The sequence below is a fragment of the Osmerus eperlanus genome, chromosome 7, assembly GCF_963692335.1.
Source record: "Osmerus eperlanus chromosome 7, fOsmEpe2.1, whole genome shotgun sequence".
Classification (NCBI taxonomy): Eukaryota; Metazoa; Chordata; class Actinopteri; order Osmeriformes; family Osmeridae; genus Osmerus; species Osmerus eperlanus.
Window position 1 is genome coordinate 20,025,115 of NC_085024.1, and position 23,539 is coordinate 20,048,653.

Here is a 23,539-nt window from a genome sequence, read left to right on the forward strand (position 1 = left end):
GAAATACCTGGTCCTACTCAACTTATTTCCCTGAATTACGTTTTGCACTCTTAATTCCCTCCTCAGTGATTGAGAAGAGGAACAGCTATCTAAAGGGGATAGGGGATAATATCGTTTAACCTGAGTCCAAATTGTATTAAAGAGCTAGCCGGGCAAACAGCCAGTGGGTCTGGGGCCCATCAATCTCCACTGAAACTATGTAGGCTGCTCTGTGAACTGTAGAATAACATTATTCAACCTTGACACATCCTATCAGTGAAGTTGAGGACATTGCAGATAAGTGCTTTGCAATGAAGAATGTGGTGTGGATTCTAGGGGGCAGAGTGCCACTGCTTGCAATGCAGTGTGCAATTGGACGTTAAAAAATGGCTCCCCTTTAGTTCTACATCGACTTCTCTCCCCCTAGACACCCTGCCCTTTCCAGGTCTCTCTTACTTTCTTAGTCTCTCCACGTCTCTCGCCCTACTTCCTGTTCTTTCCCGTATTCCTCTTCTCTCTTCGTCCAGCCTCTCTACTCTCACTCATGATCGTTACAACTCTCAAATCTCGTGCCACGAAGCTGAGGTAGAGGGCGGTCAAACCTCTATACTCGGGTGAGGCTGGAACTGAGAGGTGGACTAAAGCTCCAGGCATCAGTGGTTCTGTAAGTCTATAAATAGTTTCTATTGAACACGGGAGAAAAGAGTAAAAGGAGAAAGTGAACACAGACATCCGGAGACTTCGTTAAATCCTACCCTCTCCTGACCCTGGGGGGCCTGGGAATCATGTCTGATGGGGGGCCTGGGAATCATGTCTGATGGGGGGCCTGGGAATCATGTCTGATGGGGGGGGCCTGGGAATCATGTCTGATGGGGAAGTTTGGATTGGAATTCTTCTGGGTGTTCCGTAGAACATCTCTGTTCCATTCTTCCAACTGAGAATGGCGACATGGGCGTCATGCTCATGCCCAGAACTTGTGGAGCAATGAAACACTGATCAAGGTCACTGATTAATTTCAGCATGACTCAAATCAGTTACATGACCAAATCTCCTTTTCCCAAACAGCGTTCCCTCCCGTTACAGGTCTGTAAACCAGTCATGAGAGACAGGAAGATTGCACATCTCTTCTTCTTGGGAGGGATGTCACTCATTGGACATTCTACAGATGAATGGGCGTCAGATGGCTGAGCGGTTAGGGAATCAGGCTACTAATCAGAAGGTTGCCGGTTCGATTCCAGGCTGTGCAGAATTGCCATTGTGTCCTTGGGCAAGGCACTTCGCCCTACTTGTCTCGGGGGAATTTCCCTGGACTTCCTTTAAGTCGCTCTGGATAAGAGTGTCTGCTAAATGACTAAATGTAAATGAATCCAAAGCATGAAATACTACTAACCAGAGCCGTTGTGGCATTCTGGCTTGCTCTGACGTCACCTGACTTGTGACTAAACAGCTCTCACGCCGTTAATTTGTTACATCCTCTGTAGGCTTGCTAAAACACGCTCACCAAAACTAAAAAGTCTCCATTAGGGAGATGTTTGTAAGTAGCTCTCATCCGGTCTCTCAGCATGATTCCTGTCTCATCCACAGGTGGGCCCCACACAAGCAATTTCAAGACACCTGTGTTGTTGACACACACTAGAAACGGGAGCAGTTTCATATCTTTATTAATGAGTTTAATTATTTATACCAACAAACAAAAACAGTCTCTCTCCCTCCGTCCCTCTCTCTCTCTCCATCATCCCCTCCTTTCACAACCATTCAATTTCCCACCAAAGATCCTCTGATCCTCCGGTAGGATGATGGAGGAGCAGGAACCACAATTGTATGACAGAAAATAGTTTTTTTTTTTTTTTACAGAAAGCAATAAGAGAGTCATCTCTTCTTATCAGGGAAACATAATGGGGCACAAGAGTTCTGCGAAATGTATCCACACTCCCGAACAACGCACGCACGCACACACACACATTCTGAAAGGTCGCTCTCAATAGGTCATTCATAGATTTGTGTCAGCACGCACAAGAAACTGAACAGGTTTGCCCCAGTACAGTCATACTAAAAAGGCTAAAAGGAAACAGGGGTCGTTGAGATGCAGGGGATGGTAAAGGTTGTGGGGCAGGGTACAACCCACCCAGAGACAGCAGTATTAGCAGGCCACCTATAGGCCTTCTGCTCCTCGACCATGGGTACAGGGCCCAACACCGTTACCATGGACCCACAGTCGTGACATTCCCTTCACATTTAAAACGGCAAACCTGTAGCTCCACCTACTGGCTAGCATGTGTACCTGCAAAAAAAAAAAAAAAAATACTAGATCCGTGCTAGGAAATGCTCTGACGCTGAGATCAAAGTACAGTATCTTGGATGTCAGGACATGTGACTTGTGTTAAAATTCTTACAAAACAAACCTTTCAACTTGAAACCCTTCCTCCCCCCTTAGAGAGAAATCGTTCTAAGGAAAAGAAAAAAAAATACAATAAATAAAAACGAAAGGCAACAAGAGAGAAATGGAGGGAGAGAGACTAACAACGAGAGAAACATTTTGTTCTGTTTTCCCCCCCTGAACCAGGGACTGAAATGAAATCGTATTTACAGAATGAGACTAGAGGGAGCTTGGTCGCTGCTACGACTCTACTAGAGAAGAAACGAAAAAATAAAGAAATTACAAGTACAACAATATAATAACAATAATAAAAAAAAATAAAGGTACTTGATATTTACAGTTTAGCAGTGAAAGGAAGGAAGGACATAGCGGGGGTGGCGGCAGAGGTAGGAGGGGAGCAATGGAAGAAGACAAGGAGGCTCCACAAGTGGTTGGGCAATATTTAGATTTCTTCCCCCCCTAAAAAGGTGTTCTGATTCCAGCTATCGTTGTGGTGGGCAGGCAGGAAGGAAGTACCGGTGTGCTCTAACATGCATGTCCGAGTGGCGGTTGAATGAGTGACTGATGCTACTGGCAGGGTGTCTGGGAGGCGGGACACAGGCCCGCAGGCACCCCCGGTCTGGTGGGGTGAGGATCAGCACTCACGGTCACAGGTACTGAGGCAGAGGTCCATAGAGTTGGTGTGGGGGAAAGCGGGGGTGGGGGGCCTGTCGAACACACGCGCCGGTGTCATGCTTACGCCACAAGACACACAAACACAGACGTGATGACAAACTGTTGGTGTTGGACTCTACATGCAGTGAAATTGTGCGTTGAGACAATAGACAGAAAAAAAAACCGGGAGTGTCAAATTGTCTTTCAACCAAAGACTGGCCAAGTCAGTCCTGGCATGTAAGCACTGGGAGAAACCCCCCAGACGCACGCGTCTCTGAATGGGCCGTTTGCTAATCTGCAAGGCGACAGCAGATAGAAAATGTAGGGCTTTGGACGGGGTACAAGAACGGCCTCTACTGTGGAATTGAATGAGCTCAGCTCCAGCCAATTGCGTGCAGGTTATGTGGATTGAGGACAGCACCCACAGGTAGCGCTCAGTCTCTGCTACCATGCTTTTGGAGCTGAACAGTATCTACTGACTCAGGTAAAAGAAAATAAATGATCTTCCCAGCTAAAGAGACGGGGCAAAGACGTACAGGAACTAAATATGGATATTCCCATTCCTAGATAGTTTCCTCTTGTTCAAATAAAATACATTTAAGACTTAAAACTCCACAGAGACAGACTCCCATTCCCTCACTGCAATGGACTTGGATGGCTCGTCACCCAACTGTGGAAAAAAGCGTATAAAATCTCACTTCATCTAAAACGCAGCCGAGAAAAAGAAAAAAAAAACGAACGCAAAACCCTAATGACCTTGCCGCTGCAATTTGGTATTCGATAAAACAGATAAAAACATGGTTTTCCTCTCCGCCATGAGACAGAGAACCCTGTCAGAGAACAAATATGGTTCTAGGAGGTTCCAGGGGGTTTCTACAGTCCTCTCCAAGAGTCTTGTAGACGTTTTACAAAAAAGGAAGATTGTCGATATCTGTCATAGAAAGAAACCTGACAGACTTCCCCCAGCCCAGTATCTCTGGCCACAACACCAGCTCTAATGAAAACAAAGCAGGGATTGAATAAATAAAACATAACAATTTGAGAATAAAACAAAAAAACAAAGTATAATCTATTAGCAGAGATTCATAATACAGTGTTCCCCCCAGGGTTTGATCTACCAAAGAAATATAAACTTTGCTTTCATACACAACTGCCTCAACCAGCACTGTTGTAGTCTTAGGGACAGGTTCACTAAGCTGGTGTGTTGGATGAGCAGATGAACACATACCTTTGGCCTACTTATTAATGAACCCTATTTAATGAACCCCACTGTGAGCATCAGAACTACCCCACCCTCCTATAGAGACACAGACAGATGAGCACTAGAACCGTGTTTACACCCAAACCTGTTAAATAACCTGGGGGAAATGACTGTGTTGGTGAGTGTTGACATGAGAGTCGTAATAGGAAGTTTGGAGCCAGAAGGGAGCTAGGAGATGAGAGTTGGGGGGGTGGGAAGGCGGGGGAGAAGCCAGGAGAAGGGGGAACTGAAGAATGGGTGTTCAGGTGCTGTTGTTGATGGATCCAGGGGCTGAGCTAGGCTGGGCAGGACTGTCTGAAACACTGCACTCTGTTGGAAAAAAGGGGTACAGCATTAAAAGGTAGAAAAAGGAAAAGGACCCTTTAGTATAAACCCTGTTTGTCCCATATAAACATGTTGTGCAAGCTAGCGAGGCTCTCTCAGAGTTTAGCCACACAAACAGCTCGGTGTCAGTAGAATGTTAATTAAAAAATTCTGGAGAGTAACACTACTTTTCCAATGTCACCTCTTCACCTGTTACTTTGAAGATGTATCATACAGAAATTGCCTTTCCACAATTATAGCCTTCTCTATGTCAAATTACGCTTCCGTGTATACCATTGTGGTACTACTGCGGTTATCATACGTGAAGAACAGCTTGTGATAGGTGGTGTGTGTGTGTGTGTGTGTGTGTGTGTGTGTGTGTAGGGGCAAACTGCATACCATGTGAGGCAGGTGATGTCTGAGCGCGAGCGTGAGGGGGAATGAGAGTGGAGTTCAGCTGGGGCTGGATAGACAGCTCTGGAGAGACAAACAAAACCCCACGATTAGACCCACCAAGGAAATAGAACCTAACACCAGACAACATATGACTGGAGAGAGAGAGACAGACAGGTAGAGAGAGAGACAGACAGGTAGAGAGAGAGACAGACAGGTAGAGAGAAATAGAGAGGTAGAGCAGGAAAAACAGAGCAAGAGAAAGAGTGTGTAAGAGAGTGAGAGAGAGAGTGAGTGAAACAATGACAGTGAGAGAGAGAGGGGGGTGAGTCTCACCAACAGGGCTGAAGTTGAAGAGCAGGGGCAGGTCTCTTCCGCTGGGCAGGCGGGCGCTGGGCTGGCGCAGTTCGTCGAAGAAGGCGTGGGCGCAGGCCTCCAGTGGGGACAGCCTCGTCACGGGCGTGTACTCCAGCAGGCGAGAGCACAGGGAGATGGCCTCTGCGGGCGTGCGGGGCTTAAACACCTGGGACAGAGGAGAGAGGCTGTGTTCAGGTTCCGTTGGCGGTGAACTGAGGTTAGAAAACGACGACGGGCACTACCCGAGCGTCTCCGACGAACAAACACCCTCTTCTGAAACCTCCTCCCACCAGACCATCCAGTCAAACTGCGGCCTGGGTCTGTCTGCCCCCTGGGGTGTAGGGGGGGTGGGGTAGGGAACGTACCTTTGTCCAGGGGTGTGCTTTGATCTGTGGGAATTTGAACTCTGTGTAGTTGGGGTTCATCTCTCGGATCTGCTCTCTCGTGGGAGTTCCCAGAACCTGGAGGGGAAAGCACACGGGCTGGTTGAGTGTGCTCGCCATCGCCGTGGCAACCTGACCCATACAGGGCCATCCTTCCATCTCCACTCATCCACCCGTCCGTCCCCCTCACCTTGATGATCTCCACTAGCTGGTCCACGCCGCTGTCTCCGGGGAAGATAGGCTGTCCCAGCAGCAGCTCCGCCAGCACGCAGCCCGCTGACCAGATGTCGATGTTGGACGTGTAGTCGGTGGCTCCGAAGATGAGCTCCGGGGCGCGGTAGTACCGCGAGCAGATGTAGGACACGTTCGGCTCCCCGCGAACAAGCTGCTTCGCACTGACGACCAGAAGGAAGAGAAAGAGGGGGGGAAAGAGACAGTCAACAGACTGGAGATACACCATACATAGTGACACACAGACGCAGAGAAACGGGGTCAGATGGCTGAGCGGTTAGGGAACCGGGCAATTAATCAGAAGGTTGCCTGTTAGATTCCCGGCCGTGCGAAATTATGTTGTGTCCTTGGGCAAGGCACTTCACCCTACTTGCCTCGAGGGAATGTCCCTGTACTTACTGTAAGTAGCTCTGGATAAGAGCGTCTGCTAAATGTAAACAACAACAGAGAGAACGACACAGGCAGACAGCGGAGAGAGAGGCGGAGACAGAGACCGGGATCTAACCTGCCAAAGTCACAGAGTTTGAGGATGGCCGTCTCGGGGTCCACCAGCAGGTTCTGAGGCTTGATGTCTCGGTGACACACGCCCTGGGAATGGATATAGGCCAGGCTGCGGAACAGCTGGTACATGTACACCTGGGGGGGGCACAGAGAGAGAGAGAGAGGGGGGGGGGTTTAATATAGCACGGCAATGTACTGTTGCTGAATACACAGCCCAAGATTGTAGGAAGAAGGACACAATTTGGAGGCTGTTTGAAAAGGAAGTATCTCAGGCTGAAGATGAGTTGGATGGAGAGCGAACAGACAGAAACATGAGGGGACGGCAGGAGGAGGGAGGGAGGGGAGCGCGAAGCAAAGCTAGTGGGAAGAGGAAAGGGAGGCCTGGGAGAGGTGCAGAGAGGAAGGAGAAGTGGGAGAGTGCTATTACAGGGATGGGAGGAGGAAGAGAGGGATGACCGAGGGATGAGAGGAGGAGAGGGATGATGGAGGGATGAGAGGAGGAGGAGAGGGATGATGGAGGGATGAGAGGAGGAGAGGGATGACCGAGGGATGAGAGGAGGAGAGGGATGACCGAGGGATGAGAGGAGGAGGAGAGGGATGATGGAGGGATGAGAGGAGGAGGAGAGGGATGAGAAGAGGAGGAGGAGAGGGATGAGAAGAGGAGGAGGAGAGGGATGAGAAGAGGAGGAGGAGGGATGAGAGGAGGAGAGGGATGATGGAGGGATGAGAGGAGGAGGAGAGGGATGACCGAGGGATGAGAGGAGGAGGACAGGGATGAGAAGAGGAGGAGGACAGGGATAATAGAGGGATGAGAGGAGGAGGAGAGGGATGACAGATGGATGAGGCGGTGCTGGGCAGAGCATGTGTGATCAGTATGCGTGGAGTATGCGGGAAGAGAGGAGAGGGGTGGGCCGGGGAAATGAGCCATGAGACACAGCTAATGTCCTCTCTGCTGATGTGGGGAAAGAGCACGCGCACACACACACACACACACACACACACACACACACTAATAAAGATACAACACCAGTGGTCTATTAGACAGTCAACCAGGCATGCTGCAAACAAACACCATCTCTCTTAAAAGGTTTTTAAAAAGAATAGTGTATATATATAATAATATGAAGACATAATATAATCCTATATTTACAAAATATATATTTTTTTTTAATATAAAAAAATAACGTTTCTGCATTAAACCAACCACACAACTTAACCAAACATGAAACCAAGAGGCGCTTCCAAAACCTAAAGATGAATAAAGCTGGATGTCCCATGTCACCTTAACTGCACTTGAAATGACTAAGCGGTAAAAGATTAGGAAATGTTTCACGGCAGAGGTCCCTCTCCTGCTCCCTCACACAGAGGGGAAAACGAGAGAGAGAGAGAGAGAGAGAGAGAGAGATAGAGAGAGAGAGGAACAGAGCCAAACCGACAGGAGACGGTAGCAGAGCAGAGTGGATAAGGCTGAGGCGTTTGCCTCCCAGCCATGCAGAGCAGACCAGCTAGAGCAAGCAGGCTGGGCTCCCTAATCACTTAAGTAGAACTAGGTAGGAAGAGGCTTTGGCAGCATTGGGAACTGCAGGGGTAGAGAGACAAAAGGATGTGTGTGTAAGAGAGGGTGTAAAAGACCAAGAGAGAAAGAGAGACAGAGAGAGAGAGACGGACAGAGAGAGAGACAGAGAGTTTGGTAGCAACACAGACACACACTGGAGAGGCAGGATCAACTGAAGGAGGGAAAGACTGAAAAAGGATTTTCGATAATTGAAAGAGGGTGAAGTGTGGTGAGGGAGTGTGTCTCTCAGAAGGATAAGAAGTCTGAGTGTAGAAGGTTAGAAGACTGGGGCGGGGCTCTTATGGGGAAAGTTGGAGTGTTCACCTTGACGTAGATGATGGGGATCGTGGTCTTGGCCTTGTTGAAGTGCCGGGCCACCCTGTACACCGTCTCTGGGACAAAGTCCAGAACCAGGTTGAGGTACACTTCGTCTTTCTGGAGGGGGGGGCGGGGGTGGATGTGAGGAGGCAAGGAGACAAGTTAGTCACACCACAGGTCAAAACCAAAACACCCAATCAGCAACCTTCTGACTGAAGTCATTTAACCTTAAGTTAACGTGAGAAACATGCATATACAAGCAAATGACCTCAGGGCAGCGAGGAGTCGAGTAGGTGCGGTGGGGGTCTTTCAGAAAACCCGTTTCTGGGTTATTTGTTTAACTAGTAAGAGGACGCAAACCTTTTCTCCGCTGGAATAGAAGAAGTAGCGTAGCCTCACGATATTGCAGTGGTCCAACTTCCTCATGATCTGTAGTTCTCGGTTCTACGGAAGGTGAAAGAGAGGTGACGGTTGAGGGAGGAAGCAAGCAGACGTCTCAAAGAAACGCCACCTGAACCACACACGGCACGCATCTCTACGTTACCTCTGGTGGTTTCTGCAGTAAGGAGGAAGGAGATAAGGGAGGAAGAAGGAAAGGAGAAAGGAGGAAGAAGGAAAGGAGAAAGGAGGAAAGGAGGAAGAAAGGAGAAAGGAGGAAGAAGGAAAGGAGGAAGAAGGAAAGGAGAAAGGAGGAAGAAAGAAAGGAGAGAAAGGGAGGAGAGGAAGACAGGACACAGTCCAGTGTTTGCATGGTGTGTGGAGCGTTTACCTTGAACCGCTTGTCTTGCAGGACCTTCTTAATGGCCACCATCTCCTGGCTGTCGATGAGACGAGCCTGATACACCACGCCGAAGGAACCGTTCCCGATCACCTTGATGTCCGTGTAGGACACTTCCTGTGGACGGTCCGGCCCCTGGCCAGGCGTGGCCACCACTGTCGTGACCTTGCCGCTGTCTCCTAGGTGACAGACAGACACGTTTGAACTGGTAACAAAAACTCCACAAACTTCTGGTGATAGACCAGAGACAGAGCTCATTTTCGTGGGGCAAACAGTGTCTCTCTCTCTCTAGGATGCTCCAGAAACGAATACGTGAAGTGTCTGGATTTCATGCGGGAAACGTCGTCATAACCTCCTGCATCATCAACCCCACAACCCCCCGAGGAGGAGGGGAGAGACTCTAGACAACAAGGCAGCTCTTCTTCTCTTAACACCCGGGACCTCGTGGCCGTTCCCCCACAGACGCAGCCTCCCACTGGCTGATAACGAGCTCCTGCTCCTCCCTGCCCCCCGTGTCCCTGGAGGGGGCTCCGGTCTGCTGGCCTGGAGGCCTGCTCGTCTGCCCCTACGCATCCCCATCACAACCCTGCCTGCACCTCTCCCCTTTCAACCCTCACACCTTTCAAACGAGAAGGAGGTCGTTACTGCTGATCTCACGCGATTGGTTGGATGATTAGGAAGGGCTCTGCCACTAAAGAGAAAAGGTAGCGTAGTGATCTTAAATTGAGTCGTTACCATCAAGGGGGGGGGATAAGGGAGAGGTGGGTTTTTTATGGGGTGGGATAGAAACAGGGCCGCTGCCTGTCTCGTGGACACAAACCTAGCCAGATCTCCAGGGATTCTTCCAGGCGGTGACAGCTCTGGTTAGTGTCAAATCATAGTTCGACACATAGGGCGTTGGCTAGCTGAAAATGGATGTGTTGGTGTGTGTGTGTGTGTAAACTGAGGGACACACCAGCACCACAAGCCCTGAGATTTTAGAGGGAGGGAATGGCGCAAAGGAGAGTCCTGTTGCCAAGTGACTTGTCAGAGCCTGTGATAACATTGTGTGGACAGCAGCACGCCCAGTACCCTGATTCCTGCAGTCGAACGATCACTTCGCCTGTCTCGACACGACCGTCCTCTCTCGCATACGTCCAGGCACCCCCCACTCTCCTGCAGACTCTGTGGCTCACTTATGACGTGTCTACATCTCTGACTGGAGGTTACTGACTCTAGCCTAGTCACAACCTCATTTGGACAGCTTTCCTATTAAAAAAAAAACTCTTCAAATTTCCTTGCAAAGAAAATAGTCATTCATATTTGGCTGGTGTATTTTATAGATTTACATTACTTGATATTATATTTTGACACTACTCAGGTCTACATGAAATACATACATCAACAAACTATATAAGGGGGAATGGTTACATTTCCCCCAAAAATAAAAGACATTGATGCCTGAATGCAAGAGGCAGGCTGAACATTATGAACATGCTTTGGGACACACGTGCTTAGGATCAAATCCCATCTGAAGCCGCTTTGCTTCAGAAGCATTGTAGCCTACAGAGCAGCACCTGTGATCTGTGGTCTCCTGAACCTCTACACCTGTGATCTGTGGTCTCCAGAACCTCTACACCTGTGATCTGTGGTCTCCTGAACCTCTACACCTGTGATTTGTGGTCTCCTGAACCTCTACACCTGTGATCTGTGGTCTCCTGAACCTCTACACTTGTGATCTGTGGTCTCCTGAACCTCTACCAGGCTCACACAAACACTGGGCCTCCTTTCAAACAACAAGTGCCGTCTAAGGGGAGAGCATTTAATATGGAGCAGATAAACATCCAGCGACAATGAGCCGTTCGACCAGCTGCCAGTAACGAGCTTTGGTTCCTGAGGTAGTCAACGCATGGGTGATGAGGAGCAGGGAGACAGGCGAGGACGAGCAAATGATTTCCAGAAGACTCTTTAGAACAAATTAACTATACACTCATGTCTAAATATAAAATGTCACTACACTTATTATCCCCTAAAATATTAGTACTTGGGTGGTCAGGTATTACAACCATGTATTGTATTTCTCTACACTAACACATAATCATTGCCAAAACATCTAGAGTGTATTGGTAGGGGATGTGCAGTCTGTATTAAAACCAATGAAAACAACCATTAGCAAGTCCAGTTCTTAAAACCCACAAACACACTGCTCTATACGCCATCAGACACCAATAACCACATAACCAAATCATCTTTGCACTGAAGGCAATACGGTATGAAGGGAACCGGGCCGAGTGCTACATGTGTCAGAAAGTTACCCTGCAGCCTGTTACTGCCCCTGATCCACTCTTTACGTCGCAACACATTTACAGCTTCTGATCTGCTATGCGCTTTACTCGTCAATACGGTCACCTAACAGTAGTAGCGACGCCTTTGTTTGGGTTTCTGTTACCTCTGGACACCTCCTTGAGGAACAAGGCTTTTATCAGGGGCACACCCTGGTGGGAACACGGGTCGAGACAAACCAAATGCGCAAACGAACACATCTGAGGCCCAGCGCAACACAGACCCGCTGTTCGGCCACCCGGACTGACTAGACACACTGCAGACTGGCTTGCCACTCATCTGTAACTCACTTTTTGTTCTAGTGTTTCATTCAAGTGCATGTATTTCTCTCTGCTCAAAGCTCTTTGCACTTGCACTTCCAACACCAACCCAGTGAGTCTTCCTCTCCGGCTGAACTCTTCACATCGCAGTATGAACCGCGATGACCCGCCTCTGCCAGGTCGCCTACCCTTCAGAGTAGCATACGGATGACAGGCTAGGTAACGGTGCGTGATGTTTATGGTTCTCACCTTGGTTCAGAATCACACTGTGATTACCATGCAAAGCCATTTTCCATGGCATCTGGGTCACCTAGTGCCCATGCTTTTTATTTGTCTGCATACCACCTACCATGTTAGACATGGAAATTGTGCTGCAATGTTCCATCTTAAGCCCCCACCCCACCTAAAAGAGTGACCTTGTCAACACCTCCTCTTTGCCTACACACAGAAAGTCTTCCAACTGCAGCCTCTGCTTACCAAGCTAGCAGTCAGCATACTGTAAATTAATGTTGGTGTACCAATTGAACCTTTTGAAGAATCCTTAACACATTGAAACTAGTGGACAAGAAACCAGAACAATGAGGAATAATTGTAGGCCTGTTTAGTCCATTTATACATGTATCAGCTACAAGCATCACATCTCCAAGACATGACTTGATGTACTTGATCAGTATATAATCAGAGCACTGGTTATCTGGATTGTCAGTGGTTGTATTTGTTAGGAAAATAACCATGTTTTGTAAAGTCAGTCGTGACCACCTTACATGCCACTTGCCTGATATAGCTGACTAACATGTTTTGTTAATAAACATTACTAAATTGTCCTACTAAGGGTTGAGGAGTCGGATGCGTGAGTTATGTGTTAAATAGCCTGGCAAATAGGTCTCGTTCACGAGACAGCTAACAAACAGTGGAAAATCCGCGAGTGCTGCCTTTTTCATAATCTGCACATAGTAACCTCCAGGATATCTAATTAGTTAGCTAACGTTAGTTATCCGAATAGAACTATAATGTTGACCTAGTTTGACTAGCATTGCCTACGCTGCTGGCTAACGTGTTAGCAGTTTATAATGGCAGTCAAGACAGATTGCTAGCTAGCAGATAGAGCTAACAGCTGCAGACTAAATTTGAAGGCGACGTTCACAACGTTCTCGGTGGACCAATAGTTAGCAGCGCGACTGATAGTTACTTTACACATTAGACAACTAACCATTGGTAACATTTGATATGGAAGATGTTACTGTATTTGACCAACTAACTAACGTTTCTTCGCTGCACATTAACTTGGTAGCAAGCAGAAAAAACGACTTTAGCTAGTTGATGGTTAGCTACCGACCAGCTAGCACAGTAGCGTGTTTAACGTTCTCTAGTTAGCTACACCATTTCATTTGGCTCAATCGACAGCCAATTTTCCGCAGTAGAAAAAAAATGCCCTAGATGCTTTACTGATAAGCGAGTTCTTACACGTAACGAGACACTATAACCAACGTAAGCCCTTGACTCCACTGTCTAGTTTTAAAAACCTGCTACCCTGGTTAGCTTCAAAAACGAGAGCCTAGTTGTTGACTAGCTAACACTTGTTAGCTACCTGGCTAGCTCGGCATACATTTTTCTAATGACGTTTGTAACATTTTAAAGTGTAACGTCTAGACGGTCCAAAAAGTGACTGTTATGATAAGATGGATAAACTCACTGGTTAGTTTTAAATTTCCGAAGCCCGTCGAGCTGCTCCCACTGGCCTGTGAAGCCCCGGGTTTTCCTGCGGAGCTCCCACCAGCAACAGCCGATCCGGCAACTGCTGCAGCGGCTCCGGGAGCCCCCGGAGGCTCAGCAAATGAGCTGGTCCTGGGCCGCCCGCTGCCACTCATACTTGTGTGCGCTAAAGCCGGGGCAGGGGGGGAAGGTAGGCGCGATATAGAGCCAAGCAGGCACAGACTTTATATATATACTATCAAAAAATCGTTATAAAATACACCGCATTGGTCGCGTATCGTTTAGGCTAACTCGTACGTCTCCCCCTTTCTTCTTCACTTGGAACACTGTTGGTGGGGGACTGAGGACCTGACGCACAGCAGCGTCACATTGCAAGGATTTCTGGGTAATGGCGTTTTTAGTATAGGTTTCACGGCGCCAACATTAGCTTGTCATGTTGATATACAAATTACATGCATAGTAATCAGTATAAATTTGGGAAATGCTAGTGGGTTCATGCATATAATTTGGGTCACTCAGTTTGGGGAAAAAACACATTATATGTATATTTGAAAACATTATAGGCCTACCAGAGGATCAAGACCGTTTAATTTTTTTCTAAAATAATAATAATAATTTGTAAATGGCTTTAATGTATCTAGAAAAACGTAAATAGAAATGTAAAACATACAAAAGCAGTTAATTAACGACCAAAAGAGCCAACTATGTACAATCTAAAAAAGCGCCGGTCCGATGAGTGACAGAAAAATCACCCAATAGCTGCTGGATAAAGTCACAGGGCCCGGGAACAAGGCGGGATGGCATATCACAACGGAGACCGAGCCAGGGACAAACGGTGTATTTCGTGCATTGAAATGTGTCTTTAACAAGCCGTTCGTAGAAATGAAATTCTTGAGTCTAAACCGGCGCGGAACTAGAACGAATAGGATACGGAAAATGCATCGCTATGTTCGAGAGGCAACAGTGGCGAGCGCACGAGGTATCGTCCAACGACAGTAAATGAGAGGTATGTTTTTTTTAAACGGGAGGGGAAGGAAGGGCCTGTAGTCGCTGCCGGAGACCTGCGGGTAAAAGTGGGTAGCGCCGCCTGACGACCGCCTTGAACTGGGGAGCCACAGTTAGGATACAGCGGTGCCTCTGAATAGGTCTAGAATATCAGGGATAGCGCCGCCAACAGCTCGTCATGTGATAACACATGTAGGAAAGGAAGAAATGAAATTCTTGCAGACATTATTATTTAGTGTGAACCGTTGTATTGCGCTTGCATATTCATTCAAATATCGAAAGGCCTTAGGATGTTGAAAATGATCACCGCATGACAGCAGTACTGATCTGCTCTCAGTTCTTTACATATTTAATGTAAAATCAATAATATACGAATATTGTTTCTCCGTTCACAGGTTTCCAGTTGCTATAGTGTTGCCGAGAGCCAGGAAAACTCAGAGGAAAAAACACCGCAGTAGCATATACGTTTTTCAAACCAACGCTTGTGCAGAATAGTAATACTTGCACACACTTCACCTGTACAGAGGTGACAGTCAGTCAGCAGTAATCATGGCTGACCAACAGGAGGCACTAGATGGGATGTACGTGGAGCACCAGTACATGTGCAGTGAGTGCCATCAGCTCTTCAACACCCTGGAGGAAGTATTGGTGCATCAGCAGATCCATACAGGTGTAGAGGGGGAAGAGGCAGAGGAAATGGCTATCCAGGGCCTCTCTGAGGAGGGGGAGAGCCAGTACCAGTGCCTGGAGTGTGGCGCCCTCCTTAGGAACCCAGAGGAACTGCTATTGCATCAGGAGATGCACATGAGAGAGGCCGGGATGGATACGGAACACCATGGTGAGAAGCGGAGATCTATGTGGGTGTGTGCGTGGGCGTCTTGGAATGAGAGAACTACAAATTAGCATTGGCATTGCATTTCATATCCTTTGCCATATCCTCAAATCCTTTTTTTTGTGGATGAGGCTGACAATCACCAGGCTATATATTCATGTGTCTCTGTCTGTCTTGTGTGGATCAGAGCTGTGTGAGGTGTTGGAGACGGACGAAGCAGGCGGTGATGCCCAGGTGTCAGGCCCGGTCCAGTACCAGTGTCTGGACTGCCTGGCGCTGTTTGACTCGCCCGAGGTGTGGCTGGAACACAGGCAGACCCACAGCAGAAGTAGCACCCACAGCAACACGGTCACTGTGAGTTCTTCTTTCAACCAAGGATTGGAAGAGGCTTTGTTGACTGTAGGAGCAAGGGACATGAGGGGGAGGGGGGGAGGGGGGTTTAGTTAACTTGATGTTCCTTGGGTGCATGGAAGTAGCTTTGTGTTGGTTTCAGATCATGTTTTTTTCTGTAGTGTCCACTTAAAAATTGCTAATGCAGATCTGTTACAGAGAAGATTCAATGAGGTGTTTGTCAGGTCTTGAGACTAACTTCTACTCTTCTGTATCTCTCTCTGTCTTTCTCTGTCTGTCTCTCTCTGTCTTTCTCTCTCAGCAGGAGTATGTGCTGCAGCCGGATGGAACCGTGACTCCGCTGGGCAACGTTCAGAACTTTGTGTTGAGCGAAGAGCAAGCCGGGGAAATACTAGCACAGGTGTCTACGGGTTGTCTCACTCACAACATTTAGATTTAAGCTAGCTTTACTGTTGAACCAAACTGAAGGATGTTTGAGGTGAATATATGTTTTTGGATCTCTTGACCGCTTAGGTGCTGGCCCAGCAGCAACTGCAGAAGCAGCAGCAGCAGAAACAGCGGGCCGCCTCCAAGCCTGCCTCCCATCCCCGTGGCTCCCTCCTGCCCCCCGTGTCCCCCCTCCCCGGCTCAGCCACCATGCGTCTCCAGATCCTCACGGCCCAGGCCCTGGCGGACGGCTCCACTCCTACCCTGCGCCGGGCCAAGCTCCTCCCTCCTCTGCTCACCCCTCTGGGGCCGGGCTTGGCAGGAAAGCTGGGGGTCCAGGGGAACGGCCTCCAGCGTCTGGAGCTGACTCTGCCCTCCGGGCTGCGAGATGAGAAACAGCAGCAGGAGGTGCTCATCATCCACCCGTACGAGTGCTCCGAGTGCAACCTCCTCTTTCAGACGCCGGAGGACTTCCTCCAACACCAGGGGGAGCACTTCCTGGGTCAGGACAAGGAGAGCGGAGAGGCGGGCGTGATGACCGGCTACGAGGAGGAAGGGTCGAGGGAGGACGAGGCGGAGAGGACGGAGGAGGTCAGGAAAAAGGCGGCTGAGAAGAAAGCGACCGTGTGGGTTCGACCTCAGCAGTGCGGCCAGTGCAGTCGCTCGTTCACCTCGGCCAATCGGCTGGCAGCTCACCAACGCGTGCACGAGCAGGGCACTCACGAGTGCCCCGAGTGTGACAAGGTGTTCAAGAAGGAGTCGTCGCTTCAGACGCACATGCGCACGCACTCGGGCGAGGCGCGTTACCTGTGTGTGGACTGTGGACACGGCTTCACCACGGAGATGACCCTCATCCTGCACAGGTTAGGACGGCGGATTTCCACAGGTCTTGTTTTCAGTTGAGTTTCAAATTCTCCCAAACGTTTCAGTCATCTTGTACTTTCTGTCTGTCCCTCTCTCTCTCTCTCTCTCTCTCTCTCTCTCTGTCTCTCTCTGTGGCTCGTAGGAAGTCCCACACTGCCGAGCCACTGCACAAGTGCCAGTTCTGTTCCAAAACGTTCACCAACATGACCAAGTTCCTGTACCACCGGCGCACTCACCTCCCGCGCGACCCCCCGGTCACTACCAGCCCCGTTGCCATGGTAATGGATTAAACCAAGCCCCCTGTCCCTTCGGCCGTGTAGGTTTGGCTCATCGCAAATTGTTTCAGAGTAGCACAAATACAAATTGCTTGCAAACAATAGCGTGCCAAAACCTATAAGCAACGTGTGGAGACCGTAAACGAAGGATTCAAACCAGGCCCAAAGAACAGGCAACAAGAAGTCACTCTGTCAAGACCATTTACTGTTTCACGTTAGTAATTACTTGTCTGATTTTCAGGCTAATTTATAAGCTTTTTCTGAAACGCTACAAACTCGACTCGATATGTAGACGCTTCCAGCTAATTAAGCTAAGAGAGCACTAGCACCAGAGGGTTGGGGTGTGTGTTGTTGAGATTTGCCCGTGTCCATTCCCAGGTACTGGCTGAGCCCAGGCGGGTGTCCCTCTCTGCCCTGGCCATCCTGCAGAGAGCCAGGGCCAGGAGGGAGGGCAGCTGGCCCCTGGAGGCCCCGGACCAGAGCCTGTTGGCCCCCCTCATCGAGGAGATGGAGGCCTCAGGGGAAGGCCTGGCCCCCAGCTCCCAGGCTGGGGGAGGGAGAGAGGGAGGAGAGGTGAACGGAGATGCGGTGCCCGCTCCTGCTGGGTGGTCTGGCGAGGCCCGACCAGGAGACGCCTCGATCTCTGGACCCTCTACAACCTCGGATCCACCCACCACTTCTGGCTCGGCGGAACAACCCAGGTTCGTCTCCGAGGGAGGGGCCGAAAAGGGGGCGTACCCATGCCCCTCCTGCGACAAACGCTTCCCCTCCCAGCTCCGCCTCCTTCGCCACCGCCACACGACCCACGTGACCGACCGTCGCTTCAAGTGCGGCGTCTGCGGCAAGTCCTTCAAGAAGCAGATCCACGTACGCAACCACCTGCGGACCCACACGGGCGAGAGGCCCTACCAGTGCTCCGACTGCGGCAAGACCTTCACGTCCCTCGCCAACCTGACCCGCCACAACCTCACCCACTCGGGGCTGCGCCCTTACCGCTGCGACGTCTGCCACCGCTCCTTCACCCAGTCCTCCAACCTGCGGCAGCACCGCCTCCTCCACGCCAACCCCACCCCCTGGCCCTGCCCAGACTGCCCCTCCACTTTCAAGTGGTCGGCCAAGCTAGCCGCGCATCGCTACAGCCAGCACCCGGGCTCCCCCGCCCCCTTCCCCTGTTCCCACTGCGAGGCTGGCTTCATGTACCGGAGGCAGCGCGACATCCACTGCCTGGAGGCCCACCTCTCCCTGCTCCAAGCTGGGCTGGAGGGAGAGGCCCAGGGTCACAACGGGGAATCCAGCGCCGACCCTTCCACCTCGGGCGACGGCCAGGAGCCCCGGGCCACGTCCGGGCAGGAGAGAGGCCGTCTGGACTGCGCCGTGTGCGGGAAGAAGCTCAACTCTCCAGCCAACCTGCGTCTGCATCAGCTGAGCCACAACATGGGTCCGGGAAGGCCTCGCGGTAGCAGTAGCGGTCCTCGGGTCAAAGCGCACGAGTGTCCCATCTGCAAAAAGCTGTTTGTTTCGTCCTCCGGCTTGGCCCTGCACCAGCGCGTCCACACGGGCGAGCGTCCGTTCCCCTGCGGCGTGTGCGGCAAGCGCTTCCGGCAGAACACGCACCTGCGCGAGCACCTGCGCACGCACTCGGGCGAGCGGCCGTTCCGCTGCGACACGTGCGGCAAGGGCTTCGTCCAGAGCATGCACCTGGCGGAGCACCGGCGCACACACACGGGCGAGCGTCCGCACGCCTGCCCGCTGTGCGGCAAGGCCTTCAAGACCTTCTCCAACCTGCGCAACCACAAGATGACTCACGCTCGCCAGCAGAGGCTGGAGCAGGAGGCCGCCGCCCAGGCCGCCGCCCAGGTCGCCATGGAGACCAGCGCCGCCGTTGCCGTGGTGGACGCCTCGGCCGTGGAGCTGGCCAATGGGCAGACGCAGCTCATCCAGATCCAGGCCTCCGACCTGCAGCAGGTAAGATGGGAGTTTTGAGAGTCGCACCGGAAAGGATCCTACTTGCTATTGACCGGTCAAGTTACAACTAACTACTTATTAACCCTCGTGCTGCCTTCGGGTCACATGACCCAAAGGTTCATAACGAACCATCGTTGTGTTTACCCAATTTTACCCAATACAAAAACAAATAAAAATAATTTTCTTTTAACCTTCGCAATGTGGGGGGTCTGAGACAGCCCAACGGTTAAAAGAAAATGCTTCACTTTGTTTTTGTATGCGGTAAAGTTGTCGCAATACGACGGTGGGTCACAATGACTGATGGGTCAGAACGACCCGAAGATAACACAAGGGTTAACTAGTGAATATCTAGTAAATAGATCATTCAACTAGCTAGTAAGTAACAAGTTTCCTGTCAGTAAATGAACCATTCTGTGTATTATTGTTTAGCATGTTTATTTATGGTATACTTCCCTACCTCTCCCTCCAGCAGACTCAGGGTACCCCCACCATCATGTGTAATGAGTTTGGGGAGACCATCGCCATCATCGAGACCACTGAGGGGGGCACCCTGCCCCTGGCAGAGGCCATCGAGATCTACCAAACGGCTCTGGAGAACAGCCTGGGCATGGACACCATCGCTGTGGACAACCTGCACACACTCTGAGGACCACACACACCTCGCACGCGCACACCTCGCACGCGCACACCGTGAATACCAACCCTTCAATCAGAACCCGCATACTCAAGACTGAGGGAAGGATGCATTTTTAGATAGTCAACTAACTAGGGTTACACAGCTACTGTCAGCCATTTTGAAAGGCCAACATGGAAAAGTGTTATGGATGGACTGGACCGATGAGATGAATGTGAGCTCATGGTGTTTTTGTCTGTGTCCTTTTTACCTGTGATCTGAAAGCCCCCCCTCTTATCATTGCACTCTCACGATGAATGTCAGCGGTGAGACTAACAAGACTAATGTGAGCTCAGCTAAGTGTGCTCAGATATAAAATGTGTTTCACACGTCATCTGAAAGGGTTGCCCAGTGTTGACTCTTGAGCTTTATCTAGAAAGGGTGTGAAAAACCTAAAAACTGTGATTATTATAAAGATATGATCGCCTTAATAAAGTCCATTTCAAATCCCTTGAAGGAAACATTGCAGATATTTTTACAGACCAAATTGTGTGAAGGCGGATGTGGTTGGAGCAAACACCTGTTAGTGCTTCAGTTCAGCTCTTTCGTGTTTTTACTCGATGGCCTGTACATTCAGCCTTGGTCTGAAAATGTGATTGTTGCATTATTAGGATGTCTTTTTGTTGTAAATAAATACATTGCTAAATAAATGATGTTTTCCAACATGCCCTGATTGAGTCAGTTGTGTTTGGTTAACGGTTGCTTGAAGTACAAGGCTGTCAAAGATCTTCTTTGACCTCCATGATGGAAGCAAATCAGTGACATGTTTTGAATTTTAAAAGGCATTGAATACTTAATATTTAAATTTAAACACCACCAAATTTGTTGGTTTTGAACTCACCTCTTTAGAATTTATAGAATTTATTTCAATGTTTAAAAAAAAATTCTGATCGAAAAATTCAAGGTTCAGAAATTCAGGTTGCTCAAATTCACAGTAAAAAACAGTACATTTCAGATGCCCCCCCCAAAAAAACTCAAGCTTCAGAAATTCAAATAGAACAAAATTCAAGCTGCTCAAATTCGGATGGTGAAATTCAGATCTCAAAAATTCAGATTGCAACATCCGGGATACCAAGGTATTGCTTGCCTCAGACCGGACCTCTCCTCAGACTCCAGGCTGTGATTGTATGACTGATCTGTATGTATGACTGCCTGCAGCTACACCTGGATGAGAGGGGTCTGAGGAGAGTTCTGCAGATTTTTATCAATTTTTTGGGATCAGAATTTCACCATTCGAATTTTAGCAGCCTGAATTTCCAAACCTTGAATTTCACATTGAAATAGGTAAATTCAAAACCAACAAATTCAGTGGTGTTTAAATTTCAATATTAAGTATTCAATGCATTTTTATTTATTTATTCATAACATCATGTCACTGATTTGCTTCCATACTCCACCTGTCGGCAAGTGTCTTCTTCTTCTTCTTCACTGGTGTCAGCTACAGAGGCTCCACACACCAGATTAGATACTCCTCGCCCCCTTTAAACAATAAGAGGTTTGTCTCAGCAGTTTGCTGACTTGCAGTTGCTGTACACCCTTTAGGATTTTGGATTAGAGTCAAATAAAACAAACTAGCAGTACTTACTTGAACATCTATTTATTTGTAAGATACATATACAAACTTAAATTATTCATAGAAATTCCTCTCTTGCATACTGTACCAGCAAAACAAGGAGTAACACAGACATTTATACTCATGTTATTTCGTTTTTTCCCCATTTCACAATTTTACCTTCAGTAACGGTGTCTTTAATAGTCAATTTATAATCAATTACACATTTTTCCTTGTAATATAGAGAGTCTACAGACTCTACAGTAATTATGTACAACAGAACCAAGTCTTGCACAAAGACACAACCAATATTATACCCTAACCACTCTCTCGATAATTCCCTTCCATCCCCCCAGTTTTTCTCACCTCCCTCCTAAGGAGGTGGTCCGGCAAGAACAATAAAGTGACAAAGGGAGGAAAGCGGTGGAGGAAGAAGGAATATAAGTGGCAAGGCTATATAATCTAACTTAGTAACAGGGAGTGAGAGAGGAATACAAGGGTGGTTTAAAAGACAGACGGCTTATTACTCTTGAATGAAGAAATGTCACTTAACTCTGCTTTCCTCTTGAAATGAATTTTAAAAAAGTTACCTCAGGTCCTTGCTGAGGTGGAGAGGATAGAGGAAGACTAAAAAGGGTGTTAAGATGCACAATTGAGGAATATAACACACGCCCGCACGCACATTCTCAATCCCTAAATTAAATACCTAGGATGAAGGAGGGGAACCGCAGAGATGTCCGCCAGAAGGACTAACAGTAAGGTCCACTAAAATGATGACTAGTAAAATTATAAGAGTTAAAATAGCAACAGTAGTAATAAGAATTATATTAATACAATAACATAGTGATCATGAGTTACATAGGATTCAATGAAAAATCAAGGTGTTTAAAAAAAAAAAAGGGAATAAAAACGTCTTGGCTACAGAGGGTCTTTGGCCCTGTCAGCCCTCATATATCCTCTGGTTTATCAACTCAAGTCCAAAACCCCTTTAAAACTCAAAGTTTGGATGAGGCGAGCAACAAAATAACGTCCCGTTAAGAACAAGGATGTGCCCAATGACAATGTCTCTCCCGCCTCTTTCCTTCATGGCTATCGAATGAGAGGCACAGGAATGCTTGGTAATCCCCTTACTGGCGTCTGCTATAGCCAATCACGGGAAGGCAAGGCCAGACCGGTGGGTAAATGAGCAGGAATGGTGGCACTGCCAAAAGTTGACTGGAGCCAAGTTTGTCATTTCATCCCCGAACCATCTGTTGTCTTGACCCCGTCTGAATGTCAGCTTTGGTGGGAATACAACAGAGAAAAAGCAACCAATAAAACAAGGATCTTCCTAATCGATCTCATAAACAACGGTATCGTCCAATCGCATCGTCCTTAGGCAGGTGGTTGGGGGGGAGCCAGCCCCCTCATGTCCCACAGAAACAAGCCAATCAAAGACGGGACGGTACAGACCACTTCCTCAAAAGCAACCAATGATTGCTTTTCCCCTCCCCAAAAGTTATAATATGTATAAAAAAAGAAAAGAAAACAAAGACATCAACAGTTAGTCAAGCAGTGTGATGTGAGCACGTCCCAGCAGGATGTCTGTGTACGGGATGGCCTTCGGCCCAAAAGAACCCAGCTGCTTCAAGGCAACAAGGATCAGAGCAGGGGGGGGTTCACTGGCATCAATGGAAGCCTTAATACAAATGAATAAAAACTAATTCAAGTGTGGTTTGTGTGTGTGTGTGTGTGCGATGAGTACGTTTGTCTGTATGCCACTGGTGGTTCGCATGTCCTTTTTTGGTAAGAGAGAATCATTTGTTTTGTAATTATTATTTTTTTTTTATACCCATTTCAAGTTCTTTATCCCTTCTTCCGACAGACACACACACAACCCTTTTTGTCTCTCACACTCGTTCTCGTTCGCTCCTGAAGATGGAAAGAAACAGAACTGGAGGAGGGCGACCAGAGGGGAGCGCTGGTGTGTTGCTCCTATGCAGACGTAGACAGAGAGATGGGTGGAGATTATGGGTGTGGCGTCGTTTTCTTTATAAAGGAGCGGATTGGTCAATCCAGCAGCCTATCAATGCCCCTCATCTAGACGAGTCCTGCGAATCGCGAGGCTCTTCCAGGCTGGGCTCCCCCTCCCGCTCCGCCTCCTCGCCCGGCTGCTCTGCACCTCCTCCACCGGCCCCCTCCCCTGTCTGGGCCCCCGAGGGCCCGGGGAGG

General features: G+C 48.8%; 3 protein-coding genes across 5 annotated transcripts in view; 1 reads left to right on the forward strand and 2 right to left on the reverse strand.

Annotated features, from left to right (window-relative positions):
• Positions 1–1,623: 1,623 nt before the first annotated feature.
• gsk3ab (glycogen synthase kinase 3 alpha b) lies at positions 1,624–13,729 on the reverse strand. The gene is made up of 10 exons (XM_062465637.1): positions 13,366–13,729; positions 9,082–9,269; positions 8,673–8,756; positions 8,319–8,429; positions 6,444–6,574; positions 5,898–6,102; positions 5,690–5,785; positions 5,304–5,490; positions 4,974–5,051; positions 1,624–4,580 (listed from the first exon to the last, which is right to left on the reverse strand). Exons 1-10 carry the CDS (start codon positions 13,538–13,540, stop codon positions 4,513–4,515), a joined length of 1,323 nt encoding a protein of 440 aa, XP_062321621.1. The 5' UTR covers positions 13,541–13,729; the 3' UTR covers positions 1,624–4,512.
• On the forward strand, positions 13,639–20,444 carry znf526 (zinc finger protein 526). 3 transcript variants are annotated; one of them, XM_062465593.1, is made up of 8 exons: positions 13,639–13,770; positions 14,786–15,228; positions 15,410–15,576; positions 15,875–15,973; positions 16,087–16,862; positions 17,006–17,141; positions 17,517–19,103; positions 19,573–20,444. In XM_062465593.1, exons 2-8 carry the CDS (start codon positions 14,940–14,942, stop codon positions 19,747–19,749), a joined length of 3,231 nt encoding a protein of 1,076 aa, XP_062321577.1. In that variant the 5' UTR covers positions 13,639–13,770; positions 14,786–14,939; the 3' UTR covers positions 19,750–20,444. The 3 variants fall into 3 exon arrangements, with proteins under 3 accessions (XP_062321577.1, XP_062321579.1, XP_062321576.1); XM_062465595.1 differs by lacking the exon at positions 13,639–13,770 and adding an exon at positions 14,132–14,391 and having other exon boundaries at positions 15,878–15,973; XM_062465592.1 differs by lacking the exon at positions 13,639–13,770 and adding an exon at positions 14,135–14,391.
• A 1,775-nt stretch (positions 20,445–22,219) lies between these two features.
• Positions 22,220–23,539, reverse strand: part of cicb (capicua transcriptional repressor b) — a 37,035-nt gene continuing 35,715 nt past the window's right edge. The window contains 1 exon segment of the mRNA XM_062466224.1: positions 22,220–23,539. This exon segment is cut by the window's right edge and continues 151 nt beyond it. Within this exon segment, the coding sequence (XP_062322208.1) occupies positions 23,404–23,539 (136 nt within the window). The 3' untranslated portion in view covers positions 22,220–23,403.